At 50.1% G+C, this 24,063-nt stretch overlaps 1 protein-coding gene across 3 annotated transcripts in view; it reads right to left on the bottom strand.

Annotated features, from left to right (window-relative positions):
- Positions 1-24,063, bottom strand: part of IGSF3 (immunoglobulin superfamily member 3) — a gene marked incomplete at both ends in the record, with an annotated part of 94,642 nt that overhangs the window by 5,546 nt on the left and 65,033 nt on the right. The window contains 6 exons of one of the 3 annotated variants that reach the window (XM_082832585.1): positions 1,204-1,611; positions 5,048-5,458; positions 14,552-14,956; positions 17,641-18,042; positions 20,773-20,832; positions 22,208-22,597. In XM_082832585.1, the coding sequence (XP_082688711.1) occupies positions 1,204-1,611; positions 5,048-5,458; positions 14,552-14,956; positions 17,641-18,042; positions 20,773-20,832; positions 22,208-22,597 (2,076 nt within the window). The remainder of the gene's footprint in view (positions 1-1,203; positions 1,612-5,047; positions 5,459-14,551; positions 14,957-17,640; positions 18,043-20,772; positions 20,833-22,207; positions 22,598-24,063) is intronic. The other 2 variants (XM_082832586.1, XM_082832587.1) reach the window with 2 other exon arrangements.

Here is a 24,063-nt window from a genome sequence, read left to right as displayed (position 1 = left end):
TCAAAGCAGAGGCAATTTCCCCTCCAGCTTAGGCAAGACACGGAGGAGAGAGATAATGTCCCTCTCCTGTAACAAAGGCTGTATGCACTCCCCGAAGTGTGTTCATTGATGTGTGGGGCAGGCACAACCGTGACGCTCCAGGATTCCACCAACAAAAAGAGCTGTTCTACTTAGATGTGAAAACATTATGAAAGCTTCCAACGGTGCCCACGACCACAAACAGCACCCCGGATGCTCAGAACACAAGACAAAGCATTCCCCTGGATGGAGGTCACAGTGCATTTCCGCTCCATGTCCTTCAGGGGATCACTGACTCTTTGCTCTGATATGAATGAAGGATGATGTGATGTTTCGCAGGACACAGGAACCCTGCACATCTTTGCTTTAATTATGTGTGTGAATGTGGAACAATAATTCTACCCAGTAATTATATGCATTTGGGTACTTCAGAAGCAACAATAAAGAAAAGCGCAAGGCCACAAAGAACAGTCATTAGTACCAATAAAATTATTAGGAAGTGAGAGTATAACGGCTGCAGTTACGTCATTTTCCATTTAAATCATATGAATCAATTCTTTTCCATTGAAAATCCACAAGCTGAATTTTCTGAACCACATGGCTACTGTTTCAAGACTTTTTTTTTTTTTTTTTTGTGGTACGCGGGCCTCTCACTGTTGTGGCCTCTCCCGTTGCGGAGCACAGGCTCCGGACGCGCAGGCTCAGCGGCCATGGCTCACGGGCCCAGCCGCTCCGCGGCATGTGGGATTTTCCCGGACCGGGGCATGAACCCGTGTCCCCTGCATCGGCAGGCGGACTCTCAACCACTGCGCCACCAGGGAAGCCCCCTGTTTCAAGATTTTTGCCACTTGTCTGAATCTGAATGTATTCTTTAAAAAGAAAATATTCTAGGCTCTGCAGTAAATAATTGACAAATGCTACTCTAGCTAAGAAACAGAATCACCTTAGGCCAAGGCCAGATGTGCAATTTTCCATTCACTAGGGGAAAAAAAATCTCAGACAACTGTGAATGCAAATGTACGACGTAAATGCTCATATATTTAACTGCAAGTAACTAATTAATTGGGTTAATTTAATTAACAATTAGTTCACTTTAAAATTAACTAATTTTATGCAGTGCATAAAATATCACACTTAGAGGGGAACCACCAAAGAGGGCGGAGGCCTGGGGACATTAACTCTCACCTGGTCGCATGACTTGAACAGCCGTCTGGCCAGCGGTGTCCTCTGCCCGTCTGTACCACGTGCCGCCAGGGCTGGGCAGCCACTCCTCGACGCGGCAGCTGTAGGTTCCGCTGTCCTGCACTGCCACGTTCTGGATGAAGAGCCGGTACACGCCCGGGGAAGGGCTCTCCAAGTGCAGCCGGCCCTTCAGGTTGTTCTTGGCCGCCTGCTCTCCGTAGTGGAAGGTGGCGTCGCGACTCAGGCGGGCCAAGGTCTCCCGCTCTGGGTGGTTGGGCTTCCACACGAACCACTCCACCAGCAGCTGGGAGGCCGCGCTCGTGCGGTTCAGGACCACACACTCCAGCTGCACCTGCCGCGTCTCCAGAACCGACAGGTTGCCCTGCGCCTGGCTGAGCTTCAGGCGGCTGTCTGCAAAGGCGAGGAAAGAGACGTTGCCAACAAGAAAGCAACAAGCCACGTGCATGCACCCCTTCCCAGCGGACGTGAGCGGGTGCCTTCCAAACGCAGGAGGACAGCAGCACGTTCAATCAGCAGAAGCACTGCTCAGGCGCACACCCTGAACGTTCTGAGTTCTTGATCACGGGTCTGAGTGCCTGAGTTTCATGGAGTTCAATGTTACGGTAACAGCTGCCCCCTAATTTATAACTCTCATCAGTTCAGATGCTTAGGAGAGGACAAGCGTGCATGGCAGATGACTCCACGTCCAAGGGACAGCAGACCACAAAGAGTATGGCCAAGGGGAGGGCGTGGCTGGGAAGGGACAGCAAAGGGCATGGTGAGAACCCTGCTGGGAGAGCAAATTTTTAAAACTGACCACATGATGGCTAGAATGTGCTGGGCTGTCAGCCTCAAAAGAACTGCAAGGGAAAGCCACGTTAATACGTTCACCAGCTGGCCCTAAGAATTGCGGTTCTTACTTTCTTTACCAAAAACACCCCACACGGGTTCCCTCTCAAGGTGGAAACAGAACTGATCTGACATCAGTAAAGAAAAGACTGATACTGATGGCTGTCTGAAACCTCAGCCAATCAGATTCTCCTCCAGAGAAAAAGTGTCATTAAACGCGGTACACTCTGATCACATACAATTTCATAAAGGCCCCCAAAGCCTCTTTGGACCAGAGGGGTTAAAAAGCTATGAAACTGTAAGTGCCCAGAAGCCCCTGAGAAGGACACCTCCTGAGTGATATCTGAGGAGGGAGGGACTTTCACTTTTCCAGTTGAATACTGTCAGAATGTTTTCTAATGCACATTTATTTCACCTTTGTAATAAAAGGTCAAAAAATTTAAAAAAAAACAAGAGAATATATTTCAAATAACCAGTCTCTGAAAATATATACTTGGGAAGATATTAACTCTGCTTGTCTCTGGGTTGAAAGGTTATTTTCTCCTTTCTGCTTTTTTAGTCTTTTCCAAAAGCTCTATCAATGTATGCTTTCTTATAAAAAAAGGGGGGGGGGGACTAGACGAAGTGGGGCGGGGGGCGAGAAAAACACACAAATTAAAAATCTCAACGGAAAAGGGGGAGTGTGTTGTTTTAATGTGTCCTGTGAGTTTTCTGTTTATAGTGTTAATATTCCCCATAAGCAGAGATTTCACTGTTTTGACAAGAATCCTTACAGCCCTAGTGCACTGCCCCAGTTAGCTTGCGGTGAGTCTGTTAACCTCCAATGGGGAAATTCCCTTGATAAATTTAGGACCTACCAAGAACCTCTTAGTTTCAGCACAAATGAGAAAAGGGAAAGGCAGAATGATGACTAAGAGGAAACACGGTGGGGGAGGGTGACCATGACCTCCCAACGGGGAAAACGGTCAGAACTGAGAAAAGACAGGAAGAACAGAAACCTGAAAGAACGTATGTGGGCCTAATGGCAACCTTCAGTTCTCAAAAGCCCCAGGGACTGGCCTGAAGGCAGGACGTAGGTCACTGGAAATACCAACAGGAATCACTTAGACCACAGCTTCCTATTTTATGCACCAGAAGGGTCGGCATGAAATGTCACCGTGGGCAGACCTGAATCCCTGGATTGGGGCAGCGTGAGACATACAATATCCTGAGGAAAGGAGGGGACAAGCCCCATGGCGTTCAGCAAGGGCCAGGCCACATCTGGACTTCTGCATCTGGTTCCATTTGATCACAGAACTTCTTTTTTTTTTTTTGCCATGCCGCGCCATGCGGGATCTTAGTTCCCCAACCAGGGATCGAACCCGCACCCCCTACAGTGGAAGCACGGAGTATTCATCACTAGACCACCAGGGAAATCCCAGAATAAACTTTTATTGAGGCCTCCTGGGAGACAAGCCGTGAGGATAGCATGGTAAAGAGAACAGGACCTGTGCTCACTCATGCGGCTACCCATCTAGTGAATTTGAATATATTAAGAGTGAACAAGTGATAGTGTTCACTACAGTGAACATAATAACCAATGATAAATGAATTTCCATGAGTATAAAATCTGAACAGGTAGTTCATAATTACTCATATATGACTAGGTATGCCAGGCGGTGACATGTGCTATGAAGGGGCTGAGGAAAGGGGATACAGAGTGACTAGGGTGCCATTTTAGTTAAAGTGAGCTAGGAATGCCTCCCTGAGGAAGAACGAGATAGATGGACATCTATGGTCAACACATTCCAGGTTATGAGAACAGCAAGTACAAAGGCCCTGGGGTGTCAAGGAAAGCAACCATTTATTCCTTATTCAACCAGTATTTATTAAGGGTGTCATGTCAGTGGCTGGAGATACAAAGACACAGCACCTGTCCTCAAAATGCTTACGGTATAGTGGAGAAGAAATGAAAATAATTATTACATTATGTGTTTTATACGGAACCCCTGGTGATATAGGAGAAATCAGGGAAGGTTTCCTGGAGGTGGTGCTGAGTAAAGTCTTAGGAATGGGGTGAAGACAGGGGAGAAGCCACAGGAGGGGTGCATTCCAGGAGGAGAGGGTAGCATAAGCAAAGGCAAGGAGCTCGGACTCAGGGTGGCAACACAGCATCCCACAGCTCATCGGGCACCAGAGGTAGGGATAACAACTAACTATAGGGCACGCAGGAATGACGGATGGAGAGGGAGCTTAGGGCCACACTATGTGAGAAGTTCAAAGAACTAGAGCTTTTCAACAAGGAGAAAGGGCTCCCTTCACATGTTTGAAAGGATATGACTCAGACTAATCTTGGGTTGTTCTCGGGCAGACCTAAAACCTGAGAGGGAAATTACAGGGAGGAGGAACTTTTCAACAACCAGGGCTGCCCAAAAGTGGAACTGAGGGCTGTGGAGGCAGTCAGCTCTCCTGCCTGGGAAGTGCTCCGGCAGAAGTCAGACGCCATCTGTCAGGGAGCCGGATATAAACGGAATAAAGGCTGCACCCACAGGGTCTGAGAGGGGGCCAAAGGGTGGTTCTGTTCAGAGACAGGAAGGGCTCATCCGTGGGCTGTGCGTGGTAAGGAAGAAGGGGAAACCAGAAAACGCCCTCCAGGCAGGAATCCTGGGTATGGAGCCGGCACCAGCCCGAGATCCAAGGTGCAAACTGCAAACCCAGAATGAGATCCAGGCGCTGCCAGGGATCCTGCCTTGCCGCACCTTGCAACCCCCAGCTGCCCCTCGGGCCTCTCCCGGGTGAAGATGCTGCGTACAACAGCAGATGCTGACAGAGGATGCTTCTCTGAGTTCGCCATCAGCACCAGGACCCGCTAGGTAAAGTGGGTGGGCCTGCAATGAACGAGGATGATGCCCTGAACCGCACGCACATCCACCATGGACCCCGCAGAGCCCTGCCGCACCCCCAGGCAGTCTCTGCCCTCAGCCTACTGGCCCAGGCTGGCTGCACCGTCTATCCTTACCTGGCTGCTTCACAGTGACTTCCGTGCGCCCCGAAACCTCCTCCGCCAGCTTGTACCAGGCGTAGTTGGGGCTCAACAGCCACTCTTCCACGTGGCAGTAGTAGCTGCCGCTGTCGCTGACCTCGGCTCTCTGGACAGTGAGGCTGAACAGACCCCCAGACACGTGCCTCTCAAACTGCAGCCTGGCTCTCAGGCCCTCCTCCTCGGCGTAGGTGCCGTACTCAAAGGCGGAGTTGTGGGTGGTTTTGAGGATGAGTTTGCCGTCGGCGTCCGAGGGCTTGTGGACGTACCAGAGCACGGCGAAGTGGGAGTTCTGGCTGGTCTGGGACTTGACCGAACAGTTCAGCTGGATGGGCCTGTTTTCCACCAGGGTGAGGGTCCTCTTTGATTTGCTCACCTGCAGCTTTGTCACTGCAAAGGAAAAGGGGATGCTTCAGTAGAATCACCACACACCCCTGGAATGTGGCCCGAGTCCCGCCTCCAGGCTCCCCGCCTGGTTTTGTCCAGCACGGCTCCTAGAGGACCAAACACTGATGGGCTTCCCCCAAAGCACGGCTCGGCGTGAGGACAGCAGAACAGAGCCAATCGCACCCCAAACAACCCTCCGCTGGCCTCCTCCTTGCCTCTCCCTGGCTCAGGTCCTCGCCGTCTCTCCTGCCAGCTCTCCCTGCCATCATACGGCCGCCAGGGGGATCCGGCAAAAATACACCCAGCCCGTATCAATTCCCTGCTTAAGAAGTTTAATGGCTCCCAACCGCTTATAGATAAGAAAAACATTTCCTTTCATAGTATAAATTCCCTCCAGGATCTGCCCCTCACCCCGCTGTCCTCATCACCTCCAAGCCTCCCCCGTCACACCCACACCACACCTCCCCATGCCGCTTCTCCCTGAGCTCGGTCTCCGCTCAGCTGTCCTCCCTGCCTGTCTCCTACCATCTCCCCTCCGACCCTTCTCCCTACTCACCCTCTAGTCCTCTTCTCCCTCACTCCCATCCCACTGGGTCAGATGCCCCTCTTCTGTGCTCCCATCAGCACCCTTACGCATCTTCAGCTTGTTTTTCCTTACGTCCCTCCCATGCTATCCATGAGCTCCCCGAGAGCAGAGATCAAGCTTTCTCCATTCGATCTGCAAGTACTTAGAGTGTGCCCACTCCGTGCCCCTCACGAGGCTAAGTGCTGGGGGTGCTCTGAAGAATAAGACGGTCCTGCCTGGAGATGTTCTCATCACCGCACCCCCGGATTCAGGCTTTGGAGAGCACCCACTCAATCAACGTTTGCTGGGATGTGTGAGTTAGTGACTGAGTGAGTGGGTGAGCGAACGAGAGGAAGCTGGAGAAATACGGTAGCAGGTGGCTGGAGGATGCTGGGGTGCTCTTCCTGGAGGATGGGAAGAGAGGAGGCAGAGAAGAAAATGACAACCAGTGGGACAGAACAGAGCCAACTCCGGCCTCCCCTTCCCCTCACGATCCTGCTCCTAAACCAGAAGGGAGGGCAGACTCCAGAGGGCCACCCTACCTGCTAATTAATGACCGTGCTCTCCTTTAAGGTGGCAAGAAGCCACGGTCTAATGAAATATATCTTATGAAGGTAATTTGAGATCTCACCCACTCCATCATTATTATACTTGGCTCTGCTCCCCCTCCCCACCATCCTCCCCCTACTGAAAAAGAGAAAAAAGGAAAAAGTCACAATTCCAAGTTCCTCTTACGGAGCTAACAGTAGAAGCATCATCCCACCCTCACCTTGCTCTTTACACTTCACTTGTCGAGGACGAAGTCACTCGTCAGCTGAGAAAGGAGCCCCGGACAAGCCACAGACCCTGGCAGGGAGAGCAAGCTGGGCTTCCTCCAGTGACCCTGCCCCGAGGGGAGGCCAGAACAGGTTGGCCTGGGCCTTTCTCCAGCACCTCTGCTGGTCATCTCTCTTGATCTAGACACAGGACTGAGCCCACTGGTCGTGCCTGGGCCTCCTCTGCCAGTGCTGGCTAGCTGGCTCGCTTAGAGCGTAGTGTGGAAAGACAGGATCAAGGTCTGAGTTCCATGCACCAAGGCAACTGAAACTTCTGAAAGCCCCAGACCGTCACCTGGGCACTGGGGTAACCCACAGACAAAGGTTCTGAGTGGCTGAGAGGATTCAGCGAGCTAAGTACGGCAGAATCGGACGCCCAATACCATGACTGCAAAAGCAACTCTGAGGCTGTTTCCCGGTGCTAAATCAGGGGACACTCTTCACAAAGGAAGCTGGATTCACGTGCCTACAGACCTTCTCAAGCCATCAAGAATGCACCCGGCACCCGTCTGAGAGAAATCCCCTGGCCCATGACCCCACCCTTCTGGTTTCATCTTTTTTTGGGAACAAGCCCAGTCTCCCGCCTTCTCCCTTCTTCAAACGCACGAAGTCCTCCAGGGCACTGGAATACAGGGCAGGCTTTACCAGCAAGCCCCCAAGCTCTGGAAACTAGATTCACCTTAGCTTGCCAGTCGACTTTTCCTATCCGCTGCCTCTAATACTTGAAACAACCAGCTCCCTTTTCATGCCTTTCCAACCCGATTCACCGCATGCAAATGATATCTCTATCAGAGCAAATGACACCACCTGAATTATCTGGTATCTGGGCCCAAAAAACTGGGTTGTTCAGTGTAGAGTAGAAAGAGCTTTAAAATGCATTATTAATTGGGGCCAGATTATTTTTGCAACTGTTACTAAGGAAACCTCCATTGCTATAGTAACCGCATATATTAAACTGGATGCCTATGACTAAACTTCAGCTCAGTCACATGGTCTGAGAACGAGAATCCAAGGAAGAGAATTGTTTCAAAGCATTTCCATTTTTTCCCCTCCTTCCCACGTCAAAATATTGTGAAGTGTTGAAAAGCTTGAAAGAGAGGCATTTTTGAAATTTGGTGCATGTCTGACAGGTAGGCAAGGGGTCAGCTCCTCTTCTACGCTCTGAATCTCCTCCCGCTTCTCAAGGACAGGGAGGACCTTTCCTGAAGCCCAGGGGAGACAGCAGCCTGCAGAACTAATTAGGAGGCACTCACACATCCTGCCCAGCACTGCCCTGGGCGGTGCGCGGCCTGCTGGCCCCACCTTCCTCCGTGGGGTTAGGAGAGCCCAGCCCGCTTAAGAACCGTAGGTATTCTCATCTGCAAGATGAGAACAATCACAGCATTGACCTGAGAGCAGTGCTGTGCAGATTAAAAGCAATACTCTACAGTAAGAGTTTAGCGCAGAACCTGGTCTATAATCAACACGCAGTACGTCTTCACTATTCCCCTTTCTTTTCGGTTTCCGGGCTCAGTCCCATGTTCAAAGCTCCATATTAGATGGAGAACTGCCAAACCTGAGTCGCAAACTTGCTACTGAAAGTACTGTCCACGGACTGGCAGCATCCGTGTTGCCTGGAAGCTTGTTGGAAATGCAGACTCTTGGGCCCCACCCCAGACCTGCTGAACCAGACTCTGCCTTTTAACAAGACTCCCAGGTGACTCAAATGAACCTGAAAGCCTGAGAAACCTTGGACTTGGCTGTGTGAGTGAATGGACTTAGGCAATAAGCACAAAGGTGAAAGACAAGACGCTGAGGACTTGGTTGATCGCCAACAGTGAGTCAGCAGGATGAAGAGGCAGGAAGAAGGGTGTGAGTCTGAGGGCCAGGCCCCACCTTTCAGCACCCCACCTGCGAGCACAGACTCCAGCGCACCCAGCAGCTGCCTTCTCAGGTACCTCACGACTTCCAGAGCGGGGCTGTACCCTGCTGGAGGGAAGGGCCCTTTCTTTCTGCATCTGGAGAGTTTCCTTCTGAGGCCTCCGATCTCCTGTGGGCGGGCAGCATCAGCACCACCTGGGGTGGAGACGCTGTCTCACAAACGCCACAGGTGAGGCCCAGAGACCTGCGGGCTCACGTGCCCTCCAGGTGATTCTGATGCGCTAAGTTTGAGAAGCCACAGGTGTGGCAGTGAGGGGGCCACAGGTAACTCTAGAGACAGCAGTTTCTGTGCAATGGTGCAAGCAGCGGCCAGAGGGTAGCATACAGGCAGTGAGGGAGCAGAGGGAGAAAAGGAAGACTCTGTTCTTTATTATAGATCCGTGACAGGAATCAGTCACGTTAGGTGGAGAGGGGGCCAGTGGCTGGACAGCAGAGATTTTTCAAACTGAGGGACGCAAGTCAGCCAAAAGACTGGGAGAGAATGAAGGAAGAGCTGTGGGGGGGGTGTGTGTGTGTGCGCGTGCATGTCCATGTCCCTCCCACCTGTCCTCATAGAAGGAGGGTTACTGCCCTGTCTGCCTTACACAGCTGCAGACACAGCAGTGACCCTTGCTCACTGACTCCAAATAGGTGCACCTGGTGTTACCATGACAACGAGGCCTGAGGCGCGGGGGGGGCGCGGGGGGGAGGGGGGACTCCTCTAGGGCTCCTGCTCTCATGCTCACTCTATCTGTTAACAGCCAGCAGGCAGAAGCCACATGCCCCCGGGATGGAAGGAGAACCCCAGGTTCTCCTGAAAGAAAGGAGGGGCCAATCGCTCTGAAGGATGGGGCAGCCTGTCACCTACTGGACTGTGACAAGGAGAGCCACTGTCACAAGCCCTGGACTCCTGGAAGTCAAAGAAAAAGCCCTCAGCTCTGCCAATCTGCCAGGTCAGCAATAAGAAATTGGAGAGAACGGGTTTGGCAGCATCCGGAGGGTACTGAATATTCATCCTGACTGCCCATCAGTAAAATCCCAGCAGAATACACCCACTGACAAGTCAGCTTTCTACACCAGAGGCTGTCCTCCTGCAAGCGTGTTTATTGCTTCGTCAATTTTAACGTGCAATGTTTAATAGCCAAACCAAGATACGGTTGTAAATATCTGGAATATGAGTGCTGACATTTCCCTTATTCCTCTGTATTTAGGGAGATGTAATTGGAGGGTGTTTTGGGTGCTAAAGAAAATCAGAAGGAAGCGCAGCAATGCTTCAAAATTAAAAGAGAAAAGAATGGATTAGGAGCTAAGAATCGAATATGTTGAACTGGCTTAAAGGCTTGCCTAAACGCCCCTGGTGGAGTCACACTCTGCCATCGATGGCTAAGGCTAAGACAAATCAACAACAAAACAGGAGGGATGGCGTTCCTTGAAGATTACCTTAGGGATGTGCATTTGGAACAGGAAGTCTGGAATGGTCAATAAGAGATCCACAACACGTTCATCAGGCCATCCAGCCAGAGATTTTAAAGAAACAAATACCCGTGATGTGGTCAGGTCAGCAGGCGGCTCTGGCAGAAGGACTGGTCTGGGGCACAGACCACACAGAGCCTTCCTGGAAGCCGGCGACATAAGCTGTGGAGGGCTGATAAATGGACTGGCATGAGCGGGCCAACGGTCCCTGGGTTTCTGCTTTCTGCTGTCGGAATAAGAATATTGGACAAAATCATCTTCTAAAAGGGTTGGGGGCAGGGGGAGGGCGATGATATTCCTGTGGAGAACAACAGAGCGGGGATAAGAAGCCACGTTTTGAGAGGCAAGATATGGAAGGAGAGCAGCCTTAGAGCCCCCAAGCCTTAGAGCCACCTGGTGGCAGAAGTTAGAAGAAATAGAGGCATTTGAACAGGCACAAAAACTCCTACACCATTAGCAAACCGTGTCTTGAGGAACCTCTACAGGGACCTTGTGACCCCAACTTAAAAAGAACAAATTTAAGTATTTGCTAAAGGGGCTCAGGGATGGTAAACCAGAGAGAGCGGGGATTAAATCAAAGTATATGGTACCAAAGAGAATTCCCGGGGAAAAAAAAAAAAAACTACCATAATAAAATAAAATGAAGAGCCTGGACTGTGGAGCCAGACTGCCTGTCTGGATTTGCATCTTGCCTCTGCCACTTATTATGAATCACTGGAGAATTTATTTATGCTCTGTGTCAGCGTCCTATAAAATGGGTGAAGCTAGCACCCCCTCATGGCATTGCATGAATTAAGAACGAAGAATGTTACTGTATTTAAAGCATTCAAGGTGGTAATGGGCATGCTACGAAAGCTCAGCAAAGATTAGCTACTATCGTTACTGTTGTTACTTCTGCCGCTACAGGTGCTGAGACGCCTCCACACAGCGCTCTACAAAGAGAAACCGCTTCTGTAAATGATACTATTAACTGAATGCTGAAAGGAAAATTTTTCCCCCCCTTTTTTAGGCTGCGCCGTGCAGCATGCAGGATCTTAGTTCCCCAACCAGGGATGGAACCCGTGCCCCTGCAATGGAAACGCAGAGCCTTAAACCACTGGACCACCAGGGAAGTCCTAGAAAGGATCATTTTTTATTATATGGCCTTAAAAAAGGCTGAAGTCTTCCTCTCATCCACCCCAACTGCTTTTTAATAAAGTTCATACCTGGGTTCCCATCCCCACGTCCCACTCTCTATTTCTTGACTCCGCCAAGTCCCAACCTCTCTGAGGCTCAGTTACTCCATTTATAAAATGGGAAAGCAGTCGCTTCTTCCCAGGGCTGCAGCAAAGGTGACTGAGGTCATCTACACCAAGTGTCCAGTATACTCTCCGGCACGTGGTCAGCCCTCTGGTATTTTTCCACTTCTACTTCCCCCAAATAAAAGCACCAGTACCAACCAGGGTGTGCGGGGAAAAGAGTAAAAATGAACATGAAGCCCTTTGGAAAATAGTAAGTGCTCAATGCATAAATATTTAATAAGGAGAGATTGTAACACTTAAGGAGGATGCACTCTCCCTGGTGCCACAGCCCTTCCCAGGGGCCGCGCCCGCCCAGCCTCAGCACCCCCCCTTGCTCTCTGCGGCCCCCCAGAGGGCCAGCCAAGTGCCTTACCATGCACCTCTGAGGAGAGGCCAAGCACCCTGGTGCTCGTTCCCAAGGTTCCCACGCCAGCCGCCGCTAGTTCTTGCTTTACAGTGAAATCACAAACAAACGGACTCACTGTAAGGCACAGGAGACACGAAGACAATCCTCAGAGCAGATCCCAGTCCCCTAACTATTCTCCAGGGGGCAATAAAATGATGTAATGGAAAATAGAGATACATGGACATCGGAACGACCTAGGCTCCAGTCTTGTTCCGATCTGTTTTTCATTTGACAAGCTGGTTTGCCTCCGTCAAGGCTCCCAAACACTGGGAGCCTGGGTTTCCTCAGGAGCAAAACGGGCATAAAAGCGTCTACACGTTATTTCATTGCTGGAAAAATTTAAAAAGAAAACAGAGGTACTAAGCACAAAGCCTGGCACCCAAGACGTATTTAATACATTTTTGCCCCTTTTCCCCTTGAGGAGCACCATGAATTGATCTGAATCCAAATAACTAGAACCTTCAATGACCTAACTCCATTTTCTTCCCTGAGGCACTCCAGCCTCAGATTCTAAGTCATAAGACAAACAGGCAAATATTAGGGATTTATTCAAAAAGGCAAGGCTAGGCAAGGTCCTGGGGTCAGCACTTCCTCTACCTTCTGCAGCTGGAACCACGTGACGGGCACCAAGGAGGTTCACAGCCCGACCCTGAGGCCAGAGGAGACCACAAAGGGTGCAATTACTCAGCGAGGCAGGCAGGCGAGTCCCTCGGCACTTTCCACAACAAGGGTTCACACGAAATGGGGTCTTCCGCTTAACCTTCCATTAACCTGAAAATCCACTTCAGCAGAACAGCCTCTTCCCTGGCATCTCGTTGTCCAAGTTTAGGCTCTAATTGGCCAAGGAACTGTCCCATCATTTATACAGTTCACTTGTTCCAAACTGGTTCGATACAGACTCCGTTCTGGGGTTAGAAGAGGCGAAGGATAAGCCCAGACACTGCCATTTCATAACCTCGCGCTGCTGAAAATAACAAGCACTGTGACCATCTGCAGTGGTGGAGCAGACCGGGTTGGGCACACATCGTGGCTGTGAACAGGCAGAAAAATCCTTTTTGCAAGGTGTTCAAACCATCTTTGCAAAGTGGGTGGGGCAGAAAGTCCGGAAAGAAGTCTTTGCAAAGTCACCTCCCATCCAGCCCCCACCCTACGTCTCACGCATGCCTCTGCTCTCCTGCTTGGGGCCAGGCAATGGAGGGAAGCAGGAGCCAGGGCCGGGGTCCACCCTCCGCCTGCTTCCACCCTAACCGGAGACAGGTACAGACACGGAGGAAACCATAGAGCAGCACTAACTTACCCTCTCCCCCGCGTTAGGGGAAGGGCCTGATGACGGTGAGTGTTTGCAGAACGTCCCCTGACTAAGGCTCCCCAGATGAGTGCATCCTTATCACCTGCTGCGAGACAGACTCCGCCTGCCTGCTCTCATGCGCTCAAATCCAGGGCAGGGGGACAGGGTCTGGGTCAGGGAAAGTGTCGAGGAAGGAAGGACAAGGATTCAAACCTTGGCTCCATTCACCAGCTAGGCAACCCTGGGCTGATCACTTAATCTTTCCTGAGGCTGTTGTGAAATTCTCATACAATAACCAACCCTAAGCACCTAGCACAAAGCAAATACTCAGTAAGTACCTGTTATTTTCCCTTTTGCCTCTGAGGTTCCTTGTCTGCAAACGGGGGGGGGGGGGGGGGGGGGGGGGGGCGGGGACGGGACAGTGGTACCTTGTTCACATCACTGTTGCAAGGATTATAAGAGATGACATTAAGAGACTGAGCTTTCTGCAAAACAGCCTAGTTGGCCTGTACACTTCACAGATATCAACGTCTTCACATACATGCGCACACATGCACGTGCGGCTGGGGAACTACTGTAGATTAAAGGAGTCTAAAGAGACATGACAGGGACTTACCTGGTGGCGCAGTGGATAAGACTCCGTGCTCCCAATGCAGGGGGCCCAGGTTCGATCCCTGGTCAGGGAACTAGAGCCCACATGCATGCCACAACTAAGAGTTTGCATGCTGCAACTAAGGAGCCGGCGAGCTGCAACTAAGGAGCCCGAGAGCCGTAACTAAGACCCAGTGCAACCAAATAAATAAATAACTTTTTAAAAAAGAAAAGAAACTGCCAACTTATTAAAAATAAATAAATTAATTAAAATTTAACAAATCTTAAAAATTAAAGAAAAATAAAGAGACATGATGACTAAATACAATGTGTGACCCCTGACTGGATCCTAGAAGGAAAAAACACTATAAGGGGCGTTTTCGGGACAACCGCGGAAATGCTGGTACTGTCCTATAATCACGTCAAATTCCCAGAGTCTGATTACACTGTTGTGGTCGGGTGGGACAAAGTCCTGATCTTCAGAGATACACACTGAAGTATTTAGAAGGAAGTCTCCTGATATTGGCAACTTACCCTCAAACGGTTCAAAAACAACAAAAAATTACACACGGAGGGAGAAACAAACGTGGTAAGATGTTAACAGCTGGTCATCATGAAAAGGGAATACGAGTCCTGCAACCGCCTACACACCTGACATTTCTCAAACTAGAAAGTTGGGAAATAAGAGCAGCCGGGCCGAGGGCTCCGCGCGCGTCACTTCCCGCCTCTCTGCGGCTCTCTTCAGCCGGAGCAGGCGTGGGGGACCCCGGGACCCTCACCTGGCTGCAGCACCCTGATCTCCAGCAGGTTGGAGGTCCTCTCGGCCAGCCGCGTCCAGCTGTTGTTGTAGTTCCTCCGCCACAGCTCCGCCACACACTGGTACTTGCCCGCCTCCGTGTCGCTGGCCCGGCTGATGCTCAGACGGACGTTGTTGCTGGACTCAGCCTTTTCAATGGCCGTTCGGGTCCGGAAGCTGGAGGACCTGTCCCCCCACTGGACTCCTCCATCCCGGGTAAAGGTCACCAGGTCATGGAACTCGGCGGTGCCCACCGGCTGGAACCGCCACGTCACTGACACGGGGACCCGGGCGGGGTAATGGGGTTTGATGATGCACTGCAGGTCAAAGGAGTCACTGTAGGTCACCCCCGGCGTGCGGGAGATGGCAGTGACTGCAAAGCCCGTTTCTGGAGAGAGAGCAGAGAAACTCAGGCCAGAGGAGACACTTGGCCTTCTCAGGGCCATGTGACGCGGTGACAGGGCTCCTGGCAGAAGCCAGCGGGACAGAGCAAAGGCTCACACGTGGGGCTCTCTGGATGCCCAGGCCAGTATTACTTTTGCTAGCGTGTTGACACACAAACCCAGCAGTTCACAGGACCCCACAGAAAGAGGCCGGCAGCAATCCTCACGCAGCACTAGCGAACCCTTCCTGATGAACCCTCACGAGGATTTGTGCTGGATCAGTCCCACTCACAGGGACTGAGTGCATGTAGGTGGGACCATCCCGAGATATCTTGGGATTCCGTGCTGAAACAGGAGAAAAGAGCCTCAGGGCCGATTTCCTTCATCACACTCAGGTGGATGCACCCCGCCCCAGCCCGGACGGCCCCTGTGCCTGGCCCACCGCTGCATCAGTGCTGGAACAGGGGAGGCAGGTGGAGCAGGTGCCTGTGCTCCCCGGGCTGGGCAGCGCCGGCTTGCTCTCCAGTCCCTCTTCTACCTCCCCACAGAATCCAGGGCAAAGAGGCAGTGAGGGACCCACAGCAGGAGGGACTGACCTTCACCAAGTAGGACCTGGGGTGAGGTGGGGCCCTGCAGGTATGCTAGGCTGAGTCTCTCCGTATTCCAGCATCACTAATCCCCAGTACTGACTCCTCAGTAGAAGTGATCAGAGTCCCTTCAGCCTTGAAATACGACTGACTGTTAACACATTCGTTACGCTCATAAAACTGAGAGCAGCCAGTATTTCCTGAGCACTATGGGCCAGGCATGGTGCCAACTGCTTGGCTTTCATCACACTTCACTGAATCCATCACCCCTTTCTTCCAGATGAGGAAACTGAGGCTCAGAGAGGGTAGATAAATTGTCCACTATCAAGCTGCCAGTGAATGGCAGTCACGCTACAAATCTGGGTGCCACTGATTCCGGGGGACTTATTAGGTTGCTTTACTCCCAGGAAGCATAAGACAGTGGTTAAAGGCACAGACCCTGGAGCCAGATGCCCAACTTTGGCACCGTCTAGCTATGTGACGTTGAGCAAGTTACTTAACTTCTCTCTGCCTCTATTTCCCCATCTGTAAAATGGGTCCTTGTGAAGATTAAATGAGTTAGTAGTTATAAAATACTTGGAATAGTACCTGACACGCAGTATATACTATATTTTGTTAAATATGTAGTTTGTTTTAAAAAAATAGACATAAAGGAAAGTACTTTAAACTTCATAGGTAGAAAGGCACCGAATGAATCTTTCGGCACAGCCTGGCCAGAGCCCCTTGGTAAGCTCTGGCTATGGGAACCACAGACATACGGTGAATATGAAAAAACTCAGAGGACAACCTCATGCTGAAAAATTACTTCTAACCCTAACCACCCCTCAGACATTCCTAGCCTCACAGGATGGGAAAGACTCCCTCTGCTGGACACCCAGGACCTTCCTCACAGGTTCCATTTCCACGTGTGCACATACGGTACTGAGCTGAGAGAGACGTGGGGAGTGAGCTGACCTGGAAACTCAACCACTGGATGAGGTTTCCAGAGACAGAAATCTGAATGGGATGATGAGTGCCGAAAGCAGATCAACCTTTGGGATTAAGCTTATGGAAAGTAAAAATAATTCTAATGGGGCGGGGGGGGGGGGAAGGACTTTGTTGGGGGCAAAACCACTTGGTGTTGCCATCTTAACTGGGGTAAGGTGGTCCAAAGCACCACCAGCCCTACCTATGAGGAAGGTGGCAGCATGGTCCCAGGGGTGGGATGCAAAGTCACTGAGGACAACTGATGTCACAGTCTCTTAACAAACAGAAACACCTAACATGACAAGTTACCTCCCCAGCAAAGTAGCAGATTGGTCTTTTAATATACTGATTCTATTAGGCAGATAAACGTCGATAGAAGCCTCTTTACCCTGTGACAAATCTAATATTCTTTGGTTTCATCAAATTTCAAGGTATCTTTTAATTTCATGCTAATCAGGAAATGGCTTTCTTTAGGAAGAGCCTTATAGAGGAAAAGGTAAAAACATGGGCTTTGAAAAAAAAATTTAAGACAGATTGCTGGTTTCCTGGGTTCAGATTGTGTGTCTGTCACTTAAAAGCTATAGTCCTGGGCAAATCAGCCAACTTGTCTCACTAGTCTCCTTGTAAAATGACAGTGTCTATCTGTAGGCTAGGCGAGGATTCCAAGGGACAATTAAGCTTAAGTGCTTACACTCAGCCAGGAGGGGTAGTAAGGGCTAAATAGATGGCAAAAGGTGATTTCCTACCCTTCTCTGCCCTGCTCTGAATTTTCAGGAGGGCTGAGCCCCTGCACAGGAGGGCCTGGGGTGCAGGAGGGAGAGGATTTGTTCCCGCTCTTCCAGGTTAATTTTGGCAGTGGCCTTTGTTCCTCCACCTGGGGCCACCACTCCCCAGGCCAGAATCCTTACAACTTCACTCCTACCACCCAGACCAAGGAGTAGTAACAGCACTCAGCTGTTGCCCATCCCCAGGGCCCACCATGGAGAACCACTGTTGGTTCCTTGAACCCCATCCACACTTCCATAAATACTTTCTTCAATCAAACCCTTTGGAAGGTGCCGTCTACCTCCTACCAGAGTCTTGACATGGGAGCATCTCCCCAACGGTCCCACGAAAAGACTGCCGAGCTTACTTACCGAGAGCCGTGATGGACACGAGGGTGCTGGCCCGGCGTTCCCCCACGACCTGCCACTCGCCATCCACTGCACGCACCCATTCGGTCACGTGGCATTCGTACTGGCCCTCGTCCTCCCTCCTGCTGTTGAAGATGCCCAGGCTGAACGAGTTGGGCTGCACCTGCTCCATCTGGACGCCCCCAAAGCTGCTGCGCTCCCAGTAGGACGTGCCAGGCTGCACGGTGCCATCCCGGTCCAGCCACATGATGTTGCTGCGGCGGTTCTGCCTGTCCACCAGCTGCCAGATGACGGAGAAGCGGCCTAGTGGTCTACCGGCTGTGCGGATGCTGCAGGAGAGGTGTAGATTCTCACCCTCCAGGACGACGCTGGCATTGCTGGCCACCTCCACCGAGATGCTGCTCTCTGTGCAGAGGGAGAGAGTGCCACGCTGGGGCTTTCTGGGCTCCATTGAGCCCTCCCCATGACATCAAAGGAGGAGGGGTACAAATGTCACTCTATTCAGGTACAAGGGGAGCTTGGAGGATGCAAGCACTCTGACACTTGCTGCTGCTGCAAGCCCTGGCTGCTTCTGGGTTTCGCTCCCTGTGATTTTAGAGCTGATAACCTAGGAGGCCCTTTACTGGATACAAAGATAACGGGTGGGATCATGAGCGTCTAAGACCTGAGACTGAATCAGCACAGAAAGACATTACCCTTAGGGCACAAAGCAATTCATCAGGCCCTCCACATCCACTGCTTCCACATCCATGGATTCAACCAACCATGGATAGAAAATATGCCCCCCCAAAAAAAAATTCCAGTAGGTTCCAAAAGGCAAAACTTGAATTTGCTGTGCACTGGCAACTCTTTACATAGCATGTACATTGTATCAGGTATAAGTAATCTGGAGATGATGTGCACAGGTTATGTGCAAATCCAATGCCATTTTATATAAGGGACTTGAGCATCCGCAGATTTGGGGCGGTCCCGGAACCAATCCCCCTCGGAATCTGAAGGATGCCTGTAATGTGTTCAGCAGGGTTCAAGAACTTTTGACTTGGATTTTCAGTACGTTGAATACCTTGAAAATTCCACTTCACCGAATCTTCCCATAATTTAGGGGCTACAGCAGTCACATAAAAGCTGAACAACCATACATGCCATCTGAGTCCTTCGGGGCAATATCAGGAGATAGAAAAAAAAAAAGTGACAGGAAGTATCTGGAGGACAACACGTGCTTGCTTGGGTGTGGGCAGTAATAGAGCACAGATGGCCTCATTTCACAGCGTGTGTGGGGAGCAAGCTTTCATACTTTCATTAACACACAGGAACAGACCAAAGCCGGTGGCTCGCCTTCCTGCTGCTGTCCACCTTCAGCCCTGGGGTTCCACTGCTCTTGACCTTGAGTTTCTGCCAATCAAACTCTGGGATAAGGATTCCTCTCTCCTTCGCTCCTCACTTAGCTATATGAACTCCCCCACTGGAATTATTTAAGCTCTACACGCCTTCTTCTATGAGACAGGGAGAGTGCTACGTTGTGCAGTTTTTCAAAGATTAAAAAGTAAATGAGACAATGTCTATAAATCACCTAATACGTAGGTTTTCAAAAACTGGTTACCATGATCATAATTAACTTTACTCCTCCCACTGACTCTTTGTTTTTATAAAGAATGTGGATTCTTTATCTTAATTATGCGTAGATTATTTTGTATAATTATCTATAGAGCTCCAAAAGCCCTTAAGTGTTAAAAAACAGAAAGTACCAGACGAATTCGGCTCCAATTTTCTGGGCACCATCCACATGAAACACATACATCAATTTTAAATCAATCAGTAAATCAAATCCCAGATTAAGAGGCACACCCAATTACTGAGGGGGAAAAGCATACCCACGACCATGCATTTGAATCAATCTTTTCTCCCGTGTGTTTCCCCCACAGGCAGAAACACGCAAAGATGAGCACGGAGCCCAGGCATGGAGCTCTTGCTATAGTGAACGTGTCTTCCACCCATTCTGGGTTGGCTTGTTTCACATGAAAAAAAGTCCGGACAGACAGGGTGGGGAATAGGAATTTTCCCAGGAGCCGTACCTAGATGAGTCATGGAGATGACAGGGCTCCCGAGTAGCTACATCTGTAGCAGGAGTGGCTGAAAGCAAGGACTTGGAGGCAGGCAGAGCACGCTCAGGCCCAGGTCTACTGCTTCCTAACTCTGCAATCTTGGGGCTCTTACTGAACCGACCCAGGCTTCCATTTCTTATGTGCAAAATGGAGATGCTAAGAGTCCTACTTCTTAGGGCCACGACACTGAGGGTATTAGATGGGGTAATTATTTTTCATCATCCTCATTAATAATAACAATATTCCTCTTCAGATTAAAGGCTCATTAATGACTCACTTCCAGCGTTATCAATTCAAAGTGAGGAATTAAAGAAGGGCAACTTCGGCATCAATGGAAAAAAAAAATCCCTTTGCTTGCCTTAAGCAGAAGAACGACTTGCAGGGCATCACTCCCACCCCCTACTGTCACCCCAGTGGGCTCTATCTTCTATAAGCCCTGGCTTGTTGGTTACAAGGGCTGCTGTTTGGTGCTCTGTTACTTGAGCGAGCCTGGAAAAACCACGCAGTTAGATGTGAAACTACGAGAAGCAAAACCATTCCGCAGCCCAGGCAAAGGCAAATGCAGACACGGTGCTGACTGCCCGTTAAAGACTATTTACAGGTGTTCTCAGGCCTGAGAAAAGGCAGCCAACAATTTAAAACTCTCTGGATTAAATGAAAACTAGGACAGAACTAATGAGAATCTGAGTGCACGGTTAAAAACGAAATTTCAAGTCAGGAGGTTGATGACGGAGCACAGGCTAAGCGCAGAGCAGTGAGTCTGGAGTTAGAAGCAAATACTTCCCATGCGATGCAAGCTCGACCGACCACTATCAGACCAGCTCAGCCACTTCCCTGTATGGTGCTCTGGCCTCTTCATTCACAGGATGAATAGAATACTGGCCTCTCCAAGGACTGGAGGGGTGGGAGTGGAGAAGGAGATGATACACGCAGAGAAGCACTTTGGGCTCTTGAGAGGAAAAGCGCCATTAAAATCTGAGTTTTTATTATCACCATTACCGATGTGATCACTGTTGTTCTTTGGTAGACTTACCCAAGTGGCCTTGGGGCAGGATCTGGTGGTGCTGGGGGACTTTAACTACCCAGTTATCTGCTGGAAAAGCAATATAGCAGGCCACAGATCATCAAACAAGTTCTTGGAAGGGGATGGAGGAAATCTCTTAGTACAAAAAATAGGGAAGTACACAGTGTGGCTGCCCTTCACTGGATCCTTACAGAACAATGAGGAATTAGTTGCAGATTTAAAAGTAGAGAGACCGTGGTTAAGGCAGGCGCAGTCCGACAGGAAAATACTAAAGAGAGTGGGCATCCAGTTTAACAAATTCCATTCAGCAAGCACCTACCCTACGCAAAGCACCATGCTAGGCATTGCAGGGGGAAACAGTCTAAGAAAGAAAAGGATTTCAAGATGAGATGTGTGTGAGAGAGAGATTTAAAAAAAAACAAACAAAGCACAAAGGAAAGTCATCCTGTTGGTGAGAAAAGAAAAAAAAGAGTGGCAAGACCCCTGTTGTCTGTTTCCTTTCTTCACACTTGAAACTATATTAAATATGTAAAAGTGTAAATAAAAATGAAAAGGGAATCATTACAGGGCTAAGAGAAAGAACAGCTTGAGCAGTGGAGCAAAAGGTTAAATAAAGGTTAGTTTAAAAACGTCACCATCTTGCTTAAAATCAGGGCATTCTAAGCATTCTCATTTTACTAAAAACAAAACTATGAGAGAAATGAGATATTAATGAGAACATCCTGATACTGTGGATAATTAAACCCAACATAAGCAAACACAGGCAGTCCCCCGAGTCCCCAGTCCTGACTGATTCCCACCCAGACAATGCCAGCTACAAGGGGGAGGGGAGCCCACCTGAGCATCCTTGGAAACAAGCTAAGCTTTAAAAGCCTGTGCTCCAGGAAGATGTGAGAGGTCCCATCCACTGACTTTTAAAAACCCAATTCCGACAGGGGATGGACAATTAGGGTAATGCCAATCCCCTATACCTCCAAAACCCAGAGAGCGAATCTTTCTTAATAATGCGCTTTAGCATTTAAAATCCTCCCATAAAAGACCAACCCTCTTAAGGGAGATTTCAAGACGGGCATCCACCCACTTCTTCTGGGACTTCATTCCCACACAGGAGCAAACAGCTGTCCTGGATTCCTGGTTGGCATCCAGGCTGAGCTGGCACTGCAGGCATTTACACAGAGCTGCTAGCGCTAGGATCTGCCGTGCCCCTCTCCAGCCTGCAAACATACACCCGGCGCTCTGCCTACCAGGGTTGCTAAGTGTGGGCAGGTGAGCTGGAGAGAGGAGAGGGGGTAACGGGTTTTCTCTGCCAGCTCGGACTGAACCTGCCCCGCCCTGCCCTGCCCTCCCCACAGCTCTTCTCCTCTCCCCTGACTTCTGTCAGATGGTGCTAGCTACTGAACCAGACGAGTGGGAGGAGGAGGAAGCGGCACATCCCTGCACTTACTGATGGGGAGGACGATGATGGGGATGTTCTTGGGACGCTTGCTCTCCTTGTCGATGAATTCCCCGGTGACTGTTTTCTCTCTCTCTGTCACACGACAGTTGTATTTCCCACTGTCCTCCTGGCGGAGGTGGTAAATCTTCAGCACGAAGACGTTGTCGCTCTCCTTGGCCACTTTGAGTTGGCCCCTGGCCTCCCGATGGGTGAACTCACTGTTGAGGACCGGCACAGCATTCGGCCCCATGCTGGCAATGAGCGAGCTGTTGAAGGCCCAGGAGACGGCAAAGTAACGGTCGGGAGTGTTCTGCCCCTCCAGGATGCACCTGAACTCCGCCGGTTCACCTACCGTATACAGCCGCTTGTCGGTCTCCAGCCGAACGGTGAACTCTTTGTCTGAGAAAACAAATAACAAAACGTTTGCATTCTGGGTGACCGAGGGCACCAGCTCTCCAAACTGCATCAGCAAATTCCCACCACCCACACCTTCTCACCAAGATGACTACTGGGAAGGCACCTCCACACTTGTCTTGAGAGAAAAACTCTCAAATATCACAGAGGGAACTCCAAGGTAGCCAGACCCAGAGAGTCTAAAGGGCTTGTTATCCCAGACAAGTCGACAGGGCTCTGTCTGCAGCGTATAATGCCTCAGGTTAGACTCTGAGATCAGCAAGCAATATCACTCCTAATTTCACTTGCACAGCAGATTACAAAGGTCCATCCTTGATCTATATGCCCAGAACTCCATTAAAGCATCAGGATTACAAATATTTTCAGTAAATATTATAGACATGACCCTGCTAAGACTTGTGAGACAAATTACCCAGTGCCCCAGGTGCTGACCCCAATCTAAATAAACATTCTATCTATCCATCTATCTATCTATCTGGAGAGAGAGAGAGAAAGATGTCCTGCACCCCCAAGTGAATACTGGAAGTAAGACACAGGTAAGACAATCCCTAACAAAACTGCATAGGAAAAGTGAAAACTAATGTCTTTTCACTAATCTATCACCTGTCAGATCAAATCTCTAGAAAGATGGAGTGGGAAAGTACCTACTTCCAAGGACAGCCAGATGACCTCTGAAATGGTCAATGAACCCAAGCACCCTTCAAAGAGCTGGGAGTTAAACCAGGCATGGCGGTGGGGGGGGGGGGGGCGTGATCAAAGAAGGGCTCATCGCCACTAACTGTCCGACACACCATGTAACGGTGCACGGTGACTGTCAATGCCATGAGATAATGATCGTATCTCACAGGCACCCGTGGCAGAAGACAAAGGAGTGAAGGGTCCTGGAAAACAGAGTCACAGCCTTGGGTGGGAGAGGCTTCAGTTGTAAGTACTGCCCAAGTCCTTCCCCTCCCAGTTCTAGCTCTATGCCTCTAAAGAAAACATTGACTGGAGAATCACATTGACAGGGATGTCTGAATTCCTTGTATAACCATTAGCTCCAATCTCGACTGTCTTCCCCACACTGGCATTTCCAAGCCGTTACCACTATCTTGAAGTGGTATTTATCTTTAAGGCCCTTGCCCCATTCTTATCCCCCTATCCCATGCACTCTTCAAGCAGATGAGAATCCTGTTTCCCTAAAAAACACAGCAATCACAAGAGTGCTGCTTCCACATTCCTATTCTCCAGCTCAAGTTTGGCTTGGTACCCACCTGTTCCTCAGGCTCTCCATCTCCTCCCCTCCCACATGAGCCAGGGTCTTGCCCCCAACACCCATTTTCTCCAGTGAATCAGCTTCTTCCTTTATTACCCAAACTTCCTGACAAAGCGAATTACCCTCAACGACTCCAAGGGCTCACTTCTAAAGTGACAGCTGCTGCCTCAGCTTCCCTTCCCAAAAGAACAAGCTG

This window comes from Leucopleurus acutus (genome assembly GCF_964270905.1).
Source record: "Leucopleurus acutus genome assembly, chromosome: 2".
In the NCBI taxonomy this organism is placed as follows: Eukaryota; Metazoa; Chordata; class Mammalia; order Artiodactyla; family Delphinidae; genus Leucopleurus; species Leucopleurus acutus.
This window is presented reverse-complemented; position numbering and strand designations above follow the sequence as displayed.